This window comes from Stegostoma tigrinum, chromosome 6 (assembly GCF_030684315.1).
Source record: "Stegostoma tigrinum isolate sSteTig4 chromosome 6, sSteTig4.hap1, whole genome shotgun sequence".
Lineage (NCBI taxonomy): Eukaryota > Metazoa > Chordata > Chondrichthyes > Orectolobiformes > Stegostomatidae > Stegostoma > Stegostoma tigrinum.
Window position 1 is genome coordinate 70,568,275 of NC_081359.1, and position 16,445 is coordinate 70,584,719.

Sequence of the window (16,445 nt, forward strand, 5' to 3'; positions counted from 1 at the left end):
TAGCCATGGTAAATGCAGAGTGACAAGGATAGGTGGCGGGTCTGGGTGGGATGCTGTTTGGAGGGTCGGTGTAGAGGTGATGGGGCTGAATAGCTTGTTTCTGCACAGTTGGGATTCTAGGTCAAATATGTTAAGTGGAAACAGACTGCTGTGATTATCTTTTAATTTTTTTCCATAAGTTTGAATATTTCTACTTTTCCTGAACTATTTCTGCTGCAGAAATGATGTGGATGTGCCGTTGTTGGACTGGGTTGGATAAGTTAAAAAATCACATGACACCAGGTTTTGGTCCAGCAGGTTTATTTAAAAACACTAGCTTTCGGAGCGTTGTTTCTTCCTCGGGTGTAGTCAGAGAGTAGGTATGAAGACACAGAATTTATAAGTAAAAGGTCAAAAAATCATACAACTGATGCAAATGTATTGAATAAACCTAAAATGGCTGGCTGAATTCCTCCTGTTCAATCTTTAATCAGTTAGAAAGGAGATGCAGGTTTTGATTGATTAAAATGCAAATCCCAGAAGTTCTTTCAAGTCACTGCTCTGACATAGCTGAAGGCTTTATCAATGTGTTCAAGAGGTGACATCTCTGGTAACACAAGGCATTTTAAGTGCGAGGCCTCGTTTAGAATCTGCCTGTGTTTTGACCTGCAGTCAGACTGATTTTATTTTCAAAGCAAAAATTTATAAAAAGCCCCATTGACTGACTGTGTCTACAAATTGTGTGCTTTTTGAACAAAATAGAGTGTATCTGCAAATACAAATTTGCCCCGTGTGTGTGTGTGAGAGAGAGAGAGAGAGACTGTGTGTGCAGAGTGTGCAGATTTGTATTTGCAAATACATTGTATTTTGTTCAAAAAGCACACAATTTGTAGACACAGTCAGTCACAAACTGACAAATGCTGGTGTTGCCAGCGACAACCAAATCCTATGAAGGGATAAGCCCAACTTCAGCCTGTGATCTGTACTTTTAACATATGTGGAAATATTTACGTATCAGTTCATTTAATCATCACTTCATCCAGTGCCTTTATGTACTTAATTTACCACAACAGCAAAAAGTTGGTTGAGACAAGTACAATGCCAAGGTATTTTTGAACCAGCAATTTAAACAACAAACTATGTTAAGTCTTTATTGCCTGGTTTCAGGTTCAGGACCTGCCAGTAGACAACAATTCTAGACCACCTGAAAATCTCGATGATGGCTGTTTGTGGATACCTCAGAATGGAAACCATGACAGATGGCTGAAAACTCTGACTTGCACATTGCTGGACAGTGGAGGTGTGAGAAGTGAAGTTCTACAGCTAATAAAGCCAATCTGTGAGGTAATATTGAATCTGTTTAAGCTACTGGACAATGCAGATTATATGCCCAGTCTGCATGTAAGTTTAACTGGCAGTGTTTCACAACGTGTACATTCGTGAAATTAGGTAATAAAGAATGGAACAGCTACATTTATTTCTGATGGAAATCAAATCAATGATAAATTATTTTTACTGCCTTTAATGCACTAAATGCCACTTAAAAACAGAATTATGCACAGTGTGACACATGGTGACATTAGTTGATTTGCCAAAAGCTTGGACAAAGAGGCAGGTTTTAAGGAACATGTGAAAGCAAGAAAGAAAGGCACAGATGTTTGGAGAATTCCAGAACTTAGGAATTATGCTACAATACATTGAGGTCTGTTCACATCCAGTTATTTTCGTAACATTGCTCCTATTTCATAAGAGATGCTCAAAAATAGCTGTTTTCCAATGAATGAGAATGAATCCTGTTATGATTCTGTTGGAGACTGTTAACTTTTAAGAAGAAATATGAACTCTACCAACAGGACTGTGCCACAAGATTTGACATCTACAATGTAAACGAAACACTATAGTAGTGAGAGTAATTAAAGAAAGCAAGCTCTAGCTTCACATGATAGTTTAGTGTGACCTGTGCTACAAACTCAGTTCTGCTTCATAACCCTCCCCTTCTCTCCACTCTCCTCCACTCTAATTCCTTAATATTAGAAAATCTTAAAGATTTGTTCACTTTTCCTAGGAGTGACTCACTGTGATCAGTAATTTGCTTCCATTCTTCTCCATTTTGGCAGCCTCTTCCAAGTTGCAAGTTTTGTGGGGATCCTTTCTGATGTTCCAGCTTTCTTTCAAAAAATTTATTGCTGTAGTCCCTTCAGCTTCTTGTCTTGCTTTTGGTCCTGTATAAACTTCTTGCCAGTCTGCTCCCACAGCTTCTGTGCAGTTCTTTGCAATCTAACTATTTAAGCAAACTGCTTTCTCTAAATGATTCTGTGAAGACAGCTGTAGATTTCTTTCTCTAGCTTCAGACTAGACTATTCTTGCAGTTTCACTTTTCCTCACAAGTTCCCAATTAAGCTCAAGATCATTGGTTGTTCAAGTCTTTTTCACTATCAACTCTGATCTTGCAAGCTAGACATAGGCTACATTTTAAATGCAATAAACAAAGGTTTTTTGAGTGCATTAGCATCAGAGTTCTTCTTATCACTTTCTTAATCATATGACCTCACTTTTCTACGAGTAAAACTTTAATTCCTTAAACTATAAGTTGAATTCAAAAACATGAAATATGAAGTGGATATTTGCAATAAAATGTCAAAAGTTATATCTTATAAGGTATATTAAATTTTTAAGATTTGCATACAAGTTTGATATTGGCACAATGTGAATGTAAAGGTGCAGTCACTTTCTGTTGTCGGTTCATTTGTTTCATTAGGTGAAAACTGATGTCTGCCAGATGGCCCTTCCATACTTGATCCATGATATCCTCCTTAACGATGACAATGATAACTCCTGGCAGGTGTTATTATCTAGCCATATTCAAGGATTTTTTAGTGCATGCTGCAGAATGGGATCAAGCACTAGCCGATCCACCACTCCAGCGATTGTTGACTCAGGTAATTTATTGTACTTTTGTCCAATATAATGATATTTCATGAACTGTTCAGATATTTAACTGTTGTGTTTATACATTTGCTTATCATGAGTCATTTGAAGTAAAATTTGACAAGTGAGAGAGTGCAAGTGTGAAATCTAAAATAACTATCTCACTTAGTTCAGTGCTAGCCTAATCACCTTCTGCTCAGTCACTCAGCACCGGAGGAGCTGAGGTCAGGAACCTAACATGGTGATTCTTAAACTTGTTGCTATAACAATGAGCTCTTATTTGATTTCTGCCCCACGCTATTCCATTGCGTAACCATAGCTAACACCAGAGCTAAGGAGACCTCATGGATGAGATGATAGTGGTGTGAATTTTCGATCTGTGAACAGTGATTCCCAGAACATTTCTGGATATCAGTCATGCTATGCAGTTTTCAAAGTGCCAGTTACTAATTGGCCCAAAGGAGAGTGGGCATCTGGTTTATCCCATTAAATGACAGAGCTAGACATGGAGCAATAGTGACTGAGGTTGGTGTTGCCTTTGTGAATGGGTGATGTCACAACCAGATGAGTCAAATGCTAGTCAGGAACTTGGCTTGATAGATCATAATTTTATTTGTTTTGATTTGAAAGAGTGATCTCTGTCTGAAACATGAGCATACAATGCTGAAGATTTTGCTTTAACAACACGACAAAAATTTATTTCAAAAGAAGATAAAAATAGAATCATAAAAATTATTTACTTATAGTGCAAATTCAAAGATTTAAAGTACCCAATAAGGGTATGCCTTTATTAATCGCCAAGTACTCCTCTATAAATTGGAAAGGAACAAAATAGCTTTTGTCTAGTACTCAAATCACTGCTCCTAGTACAGTTTCCAAAACACCATTCATGTAATATATGCATATTCCAACATCTCAGTAGTTTTAAATCATTTGCAGCTTCAACTTTTACACTGAAATAGTGATGGCTTTTTCCTGGATCTATTTCTCATCTTAGTTTCACTGTACTCCACTTTAATAACCGTTTCTGCATTTTTATCCCAACACCTCTAGTCTGGGGTTAACCTTAATTTTTCACCCCAATGTAATCTCATCCATCATATCTCTTAGGAGCACTGCTGTATACAGCATCGTGTTCAAAGATCTTTGCACTAGCCAAAATGAAAAGTTAAGCTAATAGTCTCACAGTTATAGCATTTCCCATAAGCTTCAAAAAGCCCAAATTCCAGAATTCTCTCATAAACCTTTTGAGGTCCCATTATTTCCTGTGCTGGGCCGCAAGCAATTTAAAATAAACAAAAGTTCATTAGCCCACAAGCTCATTCACTCTACAGATAACAAAGTGTGGAGCTGGATGAACACAGCAGGCCAAGCAGCATCTCAGGAGCACAAAAGCTGACGTTTCGGGCCTAAACCCTTCATCAGAGAGGGTCTAGGCCCAAAATGTCAGCTTTTGTGCTCCTGAGATGCTGCTTGGCCTGCTGTGTTCATCCAGCTCCACACTTTCTAATCTTGGATTCCCCAGCATCTGCAGTTCACATTATCTCTCATTCACTCTACATGCAGGTTTCAAAACTCTTTTTAGAAGTTAACTGAAAAAACCACTGAATACTCACACAAACAGCAGACCCAAACTTTTACCAAATAACACAAAAACTCATCCCTGTAAATGCCACAATTTATATCACAATGAACAGAAGTGCACGGGGATACTGGTGTTTTGGCAGTCACCTGCGAGAAATTCCATCTTTTCTGATATGTCATTTGAGACCCCATTTCAAGACTGTCCTGAAAAGCATTGTGCTTTTCCTTCTGTCTGTCTTTACAAAAAAAAGCAACAATGAGCTAGAAGACCATTGGTTCATTTATTTCGTTAGGTAAAGACTGATGTCTGCCAGATGGCCCTGGTATTGGTAGAGATGGCCACAGATCCCAGCAAACTTGTATTCTGCTCAAGGGTCCAAGCACACACTCCTTAGAAGACCAAACCTGTAATCTCTAGCAATGGCAACTTTATGTTACTGCACATGCAATTCAATTTCATCTTTCCATGCAATTTCTTTTATACTACAATCATAAGCACTGACTACTCGTAGCAGCTATGCTCAAACGTGTCACAAACCCAGCATGTTTCCTTGGCTACCAGCTCTATATGCATTTAATTGAATTCCTACACGTTGCCTTCTCTCTTGCTCACATTCTCTCCCAGCTCTCACTTTGATAATCTGAATGCATCTCTGAGGCAAAGTGACACCATCTGGTTGTGCAGTTATCCCTGCCCATCCTAGATTCACCCCTGGATTTACAGCAGTCAAAATCTCTTGTAGTTAAAATAAACTAAAGTAAAAGCTAAATATGAGGATATTGTATAAGTTGTAAATCATACAACTGCTGTACAAAATACTGTAGTTTTATATTGACCCATTTGCTTACAGCTGTTTTCATTATTTTGATAGAAACAGACAGCCTTCCCCATGGACAAATAGATATAACATCTCGGCGCACCATGCTGGCAGTGGTCGATTACTTGCGAAAGCAAAAAAGGTCTTGACATATGTAAAGTTTTTTGAAATTATAACTACTTAGCAGGGCTGTCAACGTCTAAAAGATAAAAGAAGGTTAACTTTGGTTTAACTTCTTCAGAAATTTCTTTCCTTGAGATGTGAATGAAGTGTTAGAGCATAGAAAAGTACAGCACAGTACAGGCTCTTCAGCCCAGGATGTTATGCCGTGGAATAATCCTAATCCAAAAATAAAATAACCTAACCCACATTCCCCTCAATTCTCTGCTGTCCATGTGCATGTCCAGCAGTCGCTTAAACGTCACTAATGACTCTGCTTCCACGACTACCACTGGTAAACTATTCCACACGCTCACAACTCTCTGGGTGAAGAACCTCCCTCTGACATCTCCTCTATACCTTCTTCCTAAGACCTTAAAACTACGACCCCTCGTGGCAGTCAATCCTGCCCTGGGGAAAAGTCTCTGGCTATCGACTCTATCCATGCCTCTCATTACCTTGTACACCTCGATTAGATCACCTCTCTTCCTCTTTCTCTCCAGAGAGAAAAGTCCGAGCTCAGTCAGCCTCTCCTCGTAAGACAAGCCCTCCAATCCAGGCAGCATCCTGGTAAACCTCCTTTGCACCCTCTCCAAAGCCTCCACATCTTTGCTATAATAGGGCGACCAGAACTGGACACAATATTCCAAGTGTGGTCTCACTAGGGTTTTGTAGAGTTGCAGCATAACCTCGCAGCTCTTAAACTCGATCCCCTTGTTAATGAAAGCCAAAACACCATATGCTTTCTTAACAACCTTATCCACCTGGGTGGCAACTTTGAGGGAGCTATGCACTTGAACACCAAGATCCCGCTGTTCCTCCACACTGCTGAGAATCCTGCCTTTAATTCTATATTCAGCATTTAAGTTCGACCTTCCAAAATGCATCACTTCGCATTTATCCAGGTTGAACTCCATCTGCCATTTCTCAGCCCAGCTCTGCATTCTGTCAATGTATCGCTGAAGTCTGCAATAGCCCTCGATACTATCAATGGCACCTCCAACCTTTGTGTCGTCAGCAAACATACTAACCCACCCCTCAACCTCCTCATCCAAGTCATTTATAAAAACTACAAAGAGCAAAGGCCCAAGACAGAGCCCTGCGGGACACCACTCAGCACTGACCTCCAGGCAGAATACTTACCATCTACAACCACTCCCTGCCTCCTGTCAGCCAACCAATTCTGAATCCAGACAGCCAAATCACCCTGTATCCCATACCTCCTGACTTTATGAATGAGCCTGCCATGGGGAACCTTATCAAATGCCTTGCTGAAGTCCATGTACACCACATCCACTGCTCGACCCTCGTCAACCCGTCTCGTGATTTCCTCAAAGAACTCAATAATATTTGTAAGGCATGACCTGCCCCTCACAAAGCCATGCTGACTCCCTTTAATCATGTTATAATGTTGCATCTGAAATATTAACCACACTTTCTGAATCTTTTATTGACCTGAATTTCCACAGAACATGATTTGGTTTAATGTTGACCTCAATGCCTGCATACATTTCTGGTATTAAATATGTTGTATTTGATTTTTAATTTCAGACATACAAAGTTTTCACAAAATATATTTGTTATCTACATCTTTCGCGTTTCAGGAGCCAACTGAGCACTATGTGGGATGACAACTTCTGGTTGGATCTGAACTACTTAGAAGTTGCTGTAACGGCCCAATCATGTGCAGCTCACTTCACAGCCTTGTTATGTGCAGAAATCTATGCAGATAAAATCAGATCTGAAGAAGAGGAATTGAAAAGGTGCCAACTGGAACTGTAGGAAATGTTTACAAACCATTACTAATACAAGCAGAGATGTGCCCGTGACTGAGATGACACATTTTAGTTTGTGTCGGGGAATGCTGTTGACTTGTTTAATGCTGTCATAATGTAAATCAGCTTCAGTCAGAATCATGACCAACTTGATGCAGTTGATCCATTTTAGTTGACTTGCCCAAAATCAGTATCTAAGGACTGGGGCAAAATATTCGATGAAACATATCCTGTGATCAAGTAGGCGAGTTATGTCCAGTTTTGAAATTTTAGCTTTGCACTGAACTCAAGCCCTACCTGCTTCTGGGAAATATGTACAGCAAAACAATCCTAAACTGCATCAACTGCTGCAAAATTACAGTGTGAAAATTATTTATGTGCAATGGTAATATATAACTACAAGAGACATTGCAACCACGCGCCCTGTATTTAAATAACTTTCTAATTACTTTTAGGAGTTCCAACAAAGTGGCTCGGAGTCTAAAGTTTGATGAGAGCAGCCAAGAACTAACAATCGCCAGCTTGAGCAGCAAAAGCAAAGAAGAAACGGGGATTGGTTTACAGGTATAGAACAAAAGTAGATTCTTAAGTGTCTCTTCTAAACATTTATCATTCCATAAATGCCATAAATTTTCCAACCAGGAAATCAGTATTCTCTGTTCAGCTTTTCATGTTATGAGGAATAGATTGGTATTGAACGAATGTGATTATGCCTGCAAGAATTGTATTTGGAATTTCTAAAGTTGATCGGGGGTGGATATTCACAGGTAAGTGGATGGCTGGAAAATGGGAAGCCTTCAAAAATGAGATAACGTGAGTCCAGAGACAGTATATTCCTTTTTAGGGCAAACGGCAAGACTTGTAGTTGTTGGGAATGCAGGATGACTGGAGAAATTGAGGTTTTGGTCAAGAAAAAGAAGGAAGCGTAAGTCAGATATGGACAGCAGGGTTTGAATAAATCCCTAGAAGAGTATAAAGGCAGTAGAAGTATACTTAAAAGGGAAATCCACGGGGAAAAGAAAAGGGTCTTTAGATAACTTTAGCAATTCGGTTACAGAGAATCCAAAGGGATTCTACAAAATCATAAAGCACAAACAGTAACTGGGGAGAGAATAGGGCCCCTTAACGATCAGCAAGACCACCTATGTGTGGAAGCGCGTGAGATGGGGAGATACTAGACAAGTGTTTTACATCAGTGTTTACTGTGACGAAGGATACGGATGCTAGAGAATGTAGAGAAATAAATAGTAACATCTTGAAAAATATTCATATTAGGCAGGAGGTAGTGCTGGATGTCTTAAAATGGATAGATGTGGATAAATTCCCGGGACCTGACCAGGTGTCTAGAATTCTATGAGAAGCTAGGGAAGTGTATCAGAGATATTGGGAACTGCAGATGCTGGAGAATCCGAGATAACAAATTGTGGAGCCGGATGAACACAGCAGGCCAAGCAGCATCTTAGGAGCACAAAAGCTGACATTTCGGGCCTAGACCCTTCATCAGAAAAAATGAATAGGAAGGGTTTAAGAGGGATATGAGCTAAATGTAGCCAATAGAATTAATTTAGGACAGCTGATTGGCATAAACGACTAGGACCAAAGCACTTGTTTCCATGCTGTACAGCTTTATGATGTTAAATAAATAAGTGAATGAGAAGTCACTTTTTTTTTAATTAGTTGGTTACAGCAATTATTCTTGTAATAAAAAAAATTGCAACTATGTTGACTTTTGCATTTGACGGTAATCTTAGTCTGCTTTGACTAAGATGCAGTGATAAAAATGTTGAGACAGGACTAAACTTTAACGTATCCTTCAGACTACAGCATCTTGCTGAGTGCTTAGATCGCGGGTTGAAAGTATAGGGATTGTGTAGCAAGAGGTCGTCCTCTCCTGCTGAATTGTGGGATACAATTTATGTTTAAAGACATATTGAAGAGAGAGTTGAATAATTATAGTCAGCCTGACTTCAGTGGTGGTCAAATTATTGGAAAAACTGCTGACTTTATATTGATTGTTATTTAGAAAGGTACAGATTAATCATGGACAATGAGCCTGGACTAACTTGATTGAATTTTTTGAGGACTTAACAAGGAACGTCGATGAGGGTGGTGTGTTTGATGTAGACTGCATTGATTTTTGTAAGATTTTCTTAGGTTTCACATGGAAGACTGTTTAGAAAGATAAAAGCCCATGGGATCTAAGAAGAATTTGGCTCAGGCTGACATGGTGGCACAGTAGTTAGCACTGCCTCACAGTACCAGGGTTCTGGGTTTGATTCCAGCCTTGGCTGACTGTGTGTGGAGTTTGTATGTTCTTCTCATGACTGCATGTGTTTCTGTCAGGTGCTCTGTTTCATCCCACAGTCCAAACATGTGCAGGTTAAGTGGATAGGCTGTGCTGAATTGTCCATAGTGTAGAGGGTTGAGCAGATTAGATGGATTAGCTATGACAAATGTGGTGGTACAGGGATAGGGTAGGGGTCTGGGTCTGGGTCTGGGTGAGATGCTTTTCGGAGTGCCTGTGCAGATTCAATGGCCAACTAGCCTCTTTCAGCACTGTAGGCATCCTATGATTCTAGAAGCAATGGTCAAAAACTGATTTTGTAACTGTTTCCAGTAGTGTTCCACATGCTTCAGTGTTATGATTTAGACTTAATTGAATACAGAATGATTGACAAATCTTAGACAATACAACAATTGGCCATGTAGAATTCAGAAAAGCTGTAAATAACGAACAGTTGAGAAGGAAAGTGGGAAATGGAATTTTATTCAGGCAAATGAGAGATGCACATACGATAAGGCGGGAATAAACAAGGGAAATTTTTTTCATAATAAATGTTAAAATGCTAAGAATTTTAGAGCAATGAAGTGCGCTGGAGTAAGTCTCCATGATCCCTAAATGTAGCGGGACAAGGTAAGGTTGTAAAGGCATACAAGACGTTTCCCTTTATTAACCAATGCATAAAATATAAGAGTCAGAGGCTTACGTGAGAACTTTATAAAATGCTGGCAAGGCTGCAGCGTATGGTTTTTGTCATCATCTTACAGGAAGAGTACAATTGCACTGGGGGGCATGGAGAGCAGATTTAGGATATTTTTGTCAGAAGTTAATAGTCTCGACTATGAAAACAGATTGGTTAGGCTAGGATTATTAACTGTGGAACAGAGGAAGCCAAAGAGAGTTTTAATTGAAGTACATAAAATTGAGACTTAAGGGAGATGGAAAAGATGTATTTCCCTATCCAGAGAAGTAAGTAAGACCATAAGATATAGGAGTGGCAGTAAGGCCATTCGGCCCATCATGTCCACTCCGCCATTTAAATCATAGCTGATGGGCATTTCAACTCCATTTCCTTGCACTCTCCCCGCAGCCCTTGATTCCTTCTGAGATCAAGAATTTGTCGATCTCTGCCTTGAAGGCATCCAACGTCCCGGCCTCCACTGCACTCCGTGGCAATGAATTCCACAGGCCCACCACTCTCTGGCTGAAGAAATGTCATCTCATTTCAGTTTTAAATTTACCCCCTCTAATTTTAACGCTGTGCCCACGGGTCCTAGTCTCCCCGCCTAACAGAAACAACTTGCTAGTGTCCACCCCTTCTCAACCATACATTATCTTGTAAGTTTCCATTAGATCTCCCCTCAACCTTCTAAACTCTAATGAGTACAATCCCAGGATCCTTAGCCATTCATCATACGTTAAACCTACCATTCCAGGGATCATCCGTGTGAATCTCTGCTGGACACGCTCCAGGGCGAGTATGTCCTTCCTGAGGTGTGGGGCCCAAAATTGGACACAGTTTTCTAAATGGGGCCTAACTAGAGCCTTATAAAGCCTCAGAAGCACATCGCTGCTTTTATATTCCAACCCTCTTGAGATAAACGACAACATTACATTTGTTTTCTTAATTACGGATTCTACCTGCAAGTTAACCTTTAGATAATCCTGGACCAACACTCCCAGATCCCTTTGTACTTCTGCTTTGCAAATTTTCTCACCATTTAGAAAATAGTCCATGCCTGAGTGCAAAACCTCACATTTACTCACATTGAAGTTCATCAGCCATTTCCTGGACGACTCTCCTAAACTGTCTAAATCTTTCTGCAGCTTCCCCACCTCCTCAGTACTACCTGTCTGTCCACCTAGCTTTGTATCATCGGCAAACTTCGCCAGAATGCCCCCAGACCCTTCATCCAGATCATTAATATACAAGGTGTACAGCTGCGGCCCCAACACTGAACCCTGCGGGACACCGCTCGTCACCGGTTGCCATTCTGAAAAAGAGCCTTTTATCCCAACTCTCTGCCTTCTGTCAGACAGCCAATCCTCAATCCAAGCCAGTAGCTCACGTCGAACACCACGGGCCCTCACCTTGCTCAGCAGCCTCCCGTGACGCACCATATTAAAGGCCTTTTGGAAGTCTAGATAGATAACATTTACTGGGTTTCCCGGGTCTAACATACTTGTTACCTCTTCAAAGAATTCTAACAGGTTTGTTAGGCACGACTTCCCCTTACAGAAGGGGGGTTAATTATTTTCACGTAAGTGTCTGAAACTTACTGCCTGAAAGACTTGAGGTGGAATTCTTATCATCATTCCAATACATTTACTCCTGATGTGCCACTTAACTTACGAGGCTAAAGATCAAGAGCTAGAAAGTGGAAATAGAATAAACTTCGTTTTTTAAGTTGGCATGGACATATTGGAGAGAGAGTAGAGGGGAAGATATTGAGATGCAGTAGTAACATCCATATCTCTGGGCCAGATATTTCAGATTCATGTCCCATGCCATGTTGACCATGAAAGGTGTGCTTGCCTCATGGCTGAGCAGATTGATTGTCAGTCTGTAAATGTCATTTCAATCACCTGATTGCTGGCAGCAAGAAAGCAGGAGATGTTCTGGTCAGTCATCCTGCTGAAGGCAGCGCCAAACCACTGCAGTACTTCATCAATAAACATGGAACAATCCAATGGAAATCCATGACCCAACTGTTAGAAAGAAATCTAGGAGGAAAGACAGACAAACAATGGGCCAAATGGCCTCCTACAGTGTATATTTCTATGATTCAATGAATTATATTAATTGAATATGAATAATATTTTAATGTCATGACTTGCCATTGGGATCTCTTTGATAACTCAAGTATTAATAGAATTCTAATAAAATCAAAGAATGGTACAGCATTGAAGAAGGCCATTTGACTTAGTGTGTCTATGCTAGCTCTCTGTGAGAACATCTTTGCAGTTAGCAGTTTTCAGTATTACAGCTAAATAAATTCCTTTCTTTTCACTTCTGAAGATGGTTCTTGCAGAATTTGATTTTTTTAAAATTTTTTTTCCAATTCAATATTTATTTTATCTCATGTAAAGCTACGAAGAAACAAACTAGCCAGTTCTGTTGTCAGCATGTGAAGAGTTTGTTTTATAACTGAAATAAACTCCCTCAGTTAAAAGTAGAATCATTATTAAAAGGTAAACCGCCTCAAATCCATGATATATACACACTTACACACAAGCAAATAGAAGTTGCGGGTTGGAGGAAGATGGAATTGGAAAATATTTGAAGTCCATAAATAAAAGAATTCTGATGTTGTTGAAGTTTTCGTGCACCAAGAGACAGTCTCTTTTCAAATGTAATCTGTTTTTATTCCCAGAATCGGTGCTATGACACTTGAAGCTCCTTTTATTTTTAATTTCTATGTCTCTGTGATGTATTCCACCTTCCAGCAAAGATAGCAATTGTGCTTACGAAAAACGATTGAATGAGAAATGCTATTATTCCATTCTGCAGGCCATCTTGATATTCTTGATTTCTGTAACAAAAGTTAAGTTTGTAATGGTGGAGTTTCAGCCATGTGACAGCTTATTGTTGGCTCCTCAATGGAGTCAGTCCATATTAACAAAATAGTTTCATTAAACCGGTTAAACTGGTTACAAGTTAAACCGGTGCTATCAAAATAGAGAAGTCTTCAGTCGAGTAGCCTGGTTGCATAATGGATTTTGGTAGATTCCCTTCATCTCTGATTGTTTCTGTTATTGAATTGGCTGCTGCTCATTGTCCTGAAGCTTTTTCCAAATAGTTCATGTGTGCAATTCTGCAAAGGAACTACCCCAAACATGTCTACTGTTAATCCACATCAGAAGTTTTTAGAAACTTGGCCTCTGCAGCCATTTTAAACAGTGTATCCTGGCTCATTTCAAGGTCCTTTCTTTCAAGCATAAATCCTATGTTTTAAACCAGGAGATGGAATTAAAGATTCGTAGTCCATATATATGACTTCTATTATAACTTGATGATACCTGCATTTTCCCCATAGCCCTGCAAATCTTTTCGGTTCAGCAATTGTCCAGTCTTTGGAAGCTATAATTGAATGTGACTCCACCATACTCAAGATGTGCATTCCACTTCCTAATCACACAGTGTTAAGAGATCCAGAGGCAAGCGCTTTTGTCGGTCAATTCGAATTAGTGTTGTCTGGTTCCTGACCCTTCAGCCAATAGAAAGTTTTTTTTCCCCTGTGGTGACCCCTCCTGATTTTAGTTACATCTATCAAATTTCTTTTGAAAATTTCTTTAAGGAAAGGAATCACAATTTTGACAATCTGTCTTCGCAATTGAAGCAACTTCATCCCAGGACCATTCTTTTCTGAATTCTCTCCAATGCTGTTATATCCTTCCTAAAGCAGATGCCGAGAATTAGACACACTGCCCCAGTTGAAACTGAAAATCCTTGGGGGCACAGAAATGCTCCTGCCAGCCAGAAAAAGGAAATCCTGGCTTTCATTGCCCAGAGATAGTGGGAACTGCTGAGTCTGGAGAATCTGAGATAACAAGGTGTAGAGCTGGATGAACACAGCAGGCCAAGCAGCATCAGAGGAACAGGAAAGCTGATGTTTTGGGTCTGAACCCTTCTTTAGAAATGGGGGAGGAGGGAAGGGGATTCTGAAATAAAGGGGATTCTGAAATGAAAAATTATTGCCCAGAGTTCCTTTTCTCTGTCTCACCAGGACTCCCCTCTATGAACACTTGCCGCCTGTATAAGTTCATGGGAGTGGTATTTGCGAACAGTTGGGTTATCATGCTGTTGATAAAGACAAGGTCCTTTTGGAGAATGTATTTTCAATGGTAATACAAGGGAGTGAAGCCAATGCACATAGATTTTATTCTCTATTGCAAGTACTTGAGTATCAAATAATGGTATAAAGTTACTATGAGCTACGCAAGTATATAATTTTGTAACGACTGACCAAGATTATGGACCCTGAATTGGGTTATTTGAAAATCTGAGTGCTTCAGTTGGTAACAGTGACAGAGACAGCTGTAAGAATTTAACTTTTGATGTTCATGGTTAACTTATTGTCTTCTTACAGGAGCTCCTGATTGATGTGTACAGAAGTATAGGAGAACCTGATAGTTTGTATGGCTGTGGTGGAGGGAAGATGTTACACCCACTTGCCAGGTGAAATATAAAGTTAATCATACTGTGACAGTACTGGTTATGTTGAGTCGTACATTTTCATACAGTTACTTTTCCCATATTTATTCACTTCTGAAGGCAGCTACATCAGCTGATTTGTATGATTCACTGGATATTGGCAGACCTCCAATGGCTAATCCTCGTATATGAGGCTTTGACACTATTAATGTCATCTTTTGTGTTGCTATCAGAGTAAAGGCTGATTTTTCCCTTTAAATATTTTCTAATCACCCTGTTCAGATATGCAAAGACACAACTTTGGGCTTGAACCCAGGCCTCTGACTCTGAGATAGGTACCACTATGCCTCAAGATGCCTCCCTCCCCTCCACCCACTCAGCTCAACTTTTCCCATTTCAAGCATCTGCTTAGCTCAACTTTTCCCATTTCAAGCATCTGCTTACTTCTCTCAGATCACCAGTGCTTACTAATTAGAGCAACAATTCTGAGTTAATTTGTTCTTCTCAACCAAAACATTTAGTGCAATTGCACAGTCACTAGTCCATAACTCTAAACTATTTTTGCAGTTTGTAATTGATATTGAAAGATAAATATGACCAAAATCCATAGGTGTCAGCCTAATACTTGTTAAGGAACTATAAGCAATAGTCGAGAGCAAAAGGTAGCAGTGAGAGACATACATCATCAAAGGTAATGCAGAAGTAATGAGACATATACACCTGAAGATTTCTGTTGATGTAGTGTTTACTGAATGGAGTATTTGGACTCATAACTCCAAATGTGTTCATTAGTTCGTATTACCTGCTTGAGCCTTTCAGTGGTGACCGTTACAGGTGATTGCAGTCTACTGAATATTTCAGTGCTGTGATAGCTTTTGCAGTCACTGCTTGCTGTTGCTGCCAAAATAATTGCTCAACAGGTGAGTACAATTTATTCTAAAGTTGGTGCATTGCACAGGCCATCTGACTGAGCTAACATTGCTGGAATTTTCAGGTAACGGTGAACTGCAACATATTTTCGTAATTAGTTCAATCATTCAACATGATGTGATCCATGATGTTAGGTAATGCACAAGGCATACTTCCACTACTTATGAATGCATTGGGTTTTCTTCGTGCATCTTCCCACAGATGAGAAAAGAGATGTGGAGCTTTGCTGTATATTACAGGAGAACCTCCACACCACAGTAGAGCTCCATATAAAAATTTGAAATTGTTTCAGTTTGGCTCTTCCAAGATGAAATTCATAATTTGGATCATGTTGTTGTGTATAGCGATTTCAAAGCGGCAATAAAATAATTATTTGTCAAAACAGTACTATTCCTAGAATTGACGCAGAAATCAAGAAAACATTTATACACAGAAAATGGTTACATGGTGAGGTGGAAGTAGTTAGATGTTTTGGAACTGCAGATGCTGGAGAATCTGAGATAACAAGGTGTAGACCTGGATGAACACAGCAGGCCAAGCAGCATCAGAGGAGCAGGAAAGTTGACATTTCAGGCCTAGACCCTTCTTCAGAAATGGGGGAGGGGAAGGGGGTTCTGAAATAAATAGGGAGAGGGGGGAGGCAGATAGAAGATGGATAAAGGAGAAGATAGGTGGAGAGGAGACAGACAGGTTAAATAGGCGGGAATGGAGCCAGTAAAAGTGAGTGTAAGTGCGGAGTTTAGGGAGGGGTTTGGTCAGCCCAGAGAGGACGGATGTGTCAAGGGGTGGGATAAGGTTAGTAGGTAGGAGATGGGGGTGGGGCTTGAGGTGAGAGG

At 40.0% G+C, this 16,445-nt stretch overlaps 1 protein-coding gene across 5 annotated transcripts in view; it reads left to right on the forward strand.

The window, feature by feature from the left end:
* Nucleotides 1-16,445, forward strand: part of atm (ATM serine/threonine kinase) — a 173,081-nt gene that overhangs the window by 93,878 nt on the left and 62,758 nt on the right. For 4 of the 5 annotated variants that reach the window (XM_059646635.1, XM_059646634.1, XM_059646638.1 and 1 more), the window contains exons 36-41: nt 1,147-1,323; nt 2,738-2,918; nt 5,364-5,451; nt 7,073-7,246; nt 7,699-7,807; nt 14,615-14,703. In XM_059646635.1, the coding sequence (XP_059502618.1) occupies nt 1,147-1,323; nt 2,738-2,918; nt 5,364-5,451; nt 7,073-7,246; nt 7,699-7,807; nt 14,615-14,703 (818 nt within the window). The remainder of the gene's footprint in view (nt 1-1,146; nt 1,324-2,737; nt 2,919-5,363; nt 5,452-7,072; nt 7,247-7,698; nt 7,808-14,614; nt 14,704-16,445) is intronic. The other variant, XM_059646637.1, reaches the window with a different exon arrangement.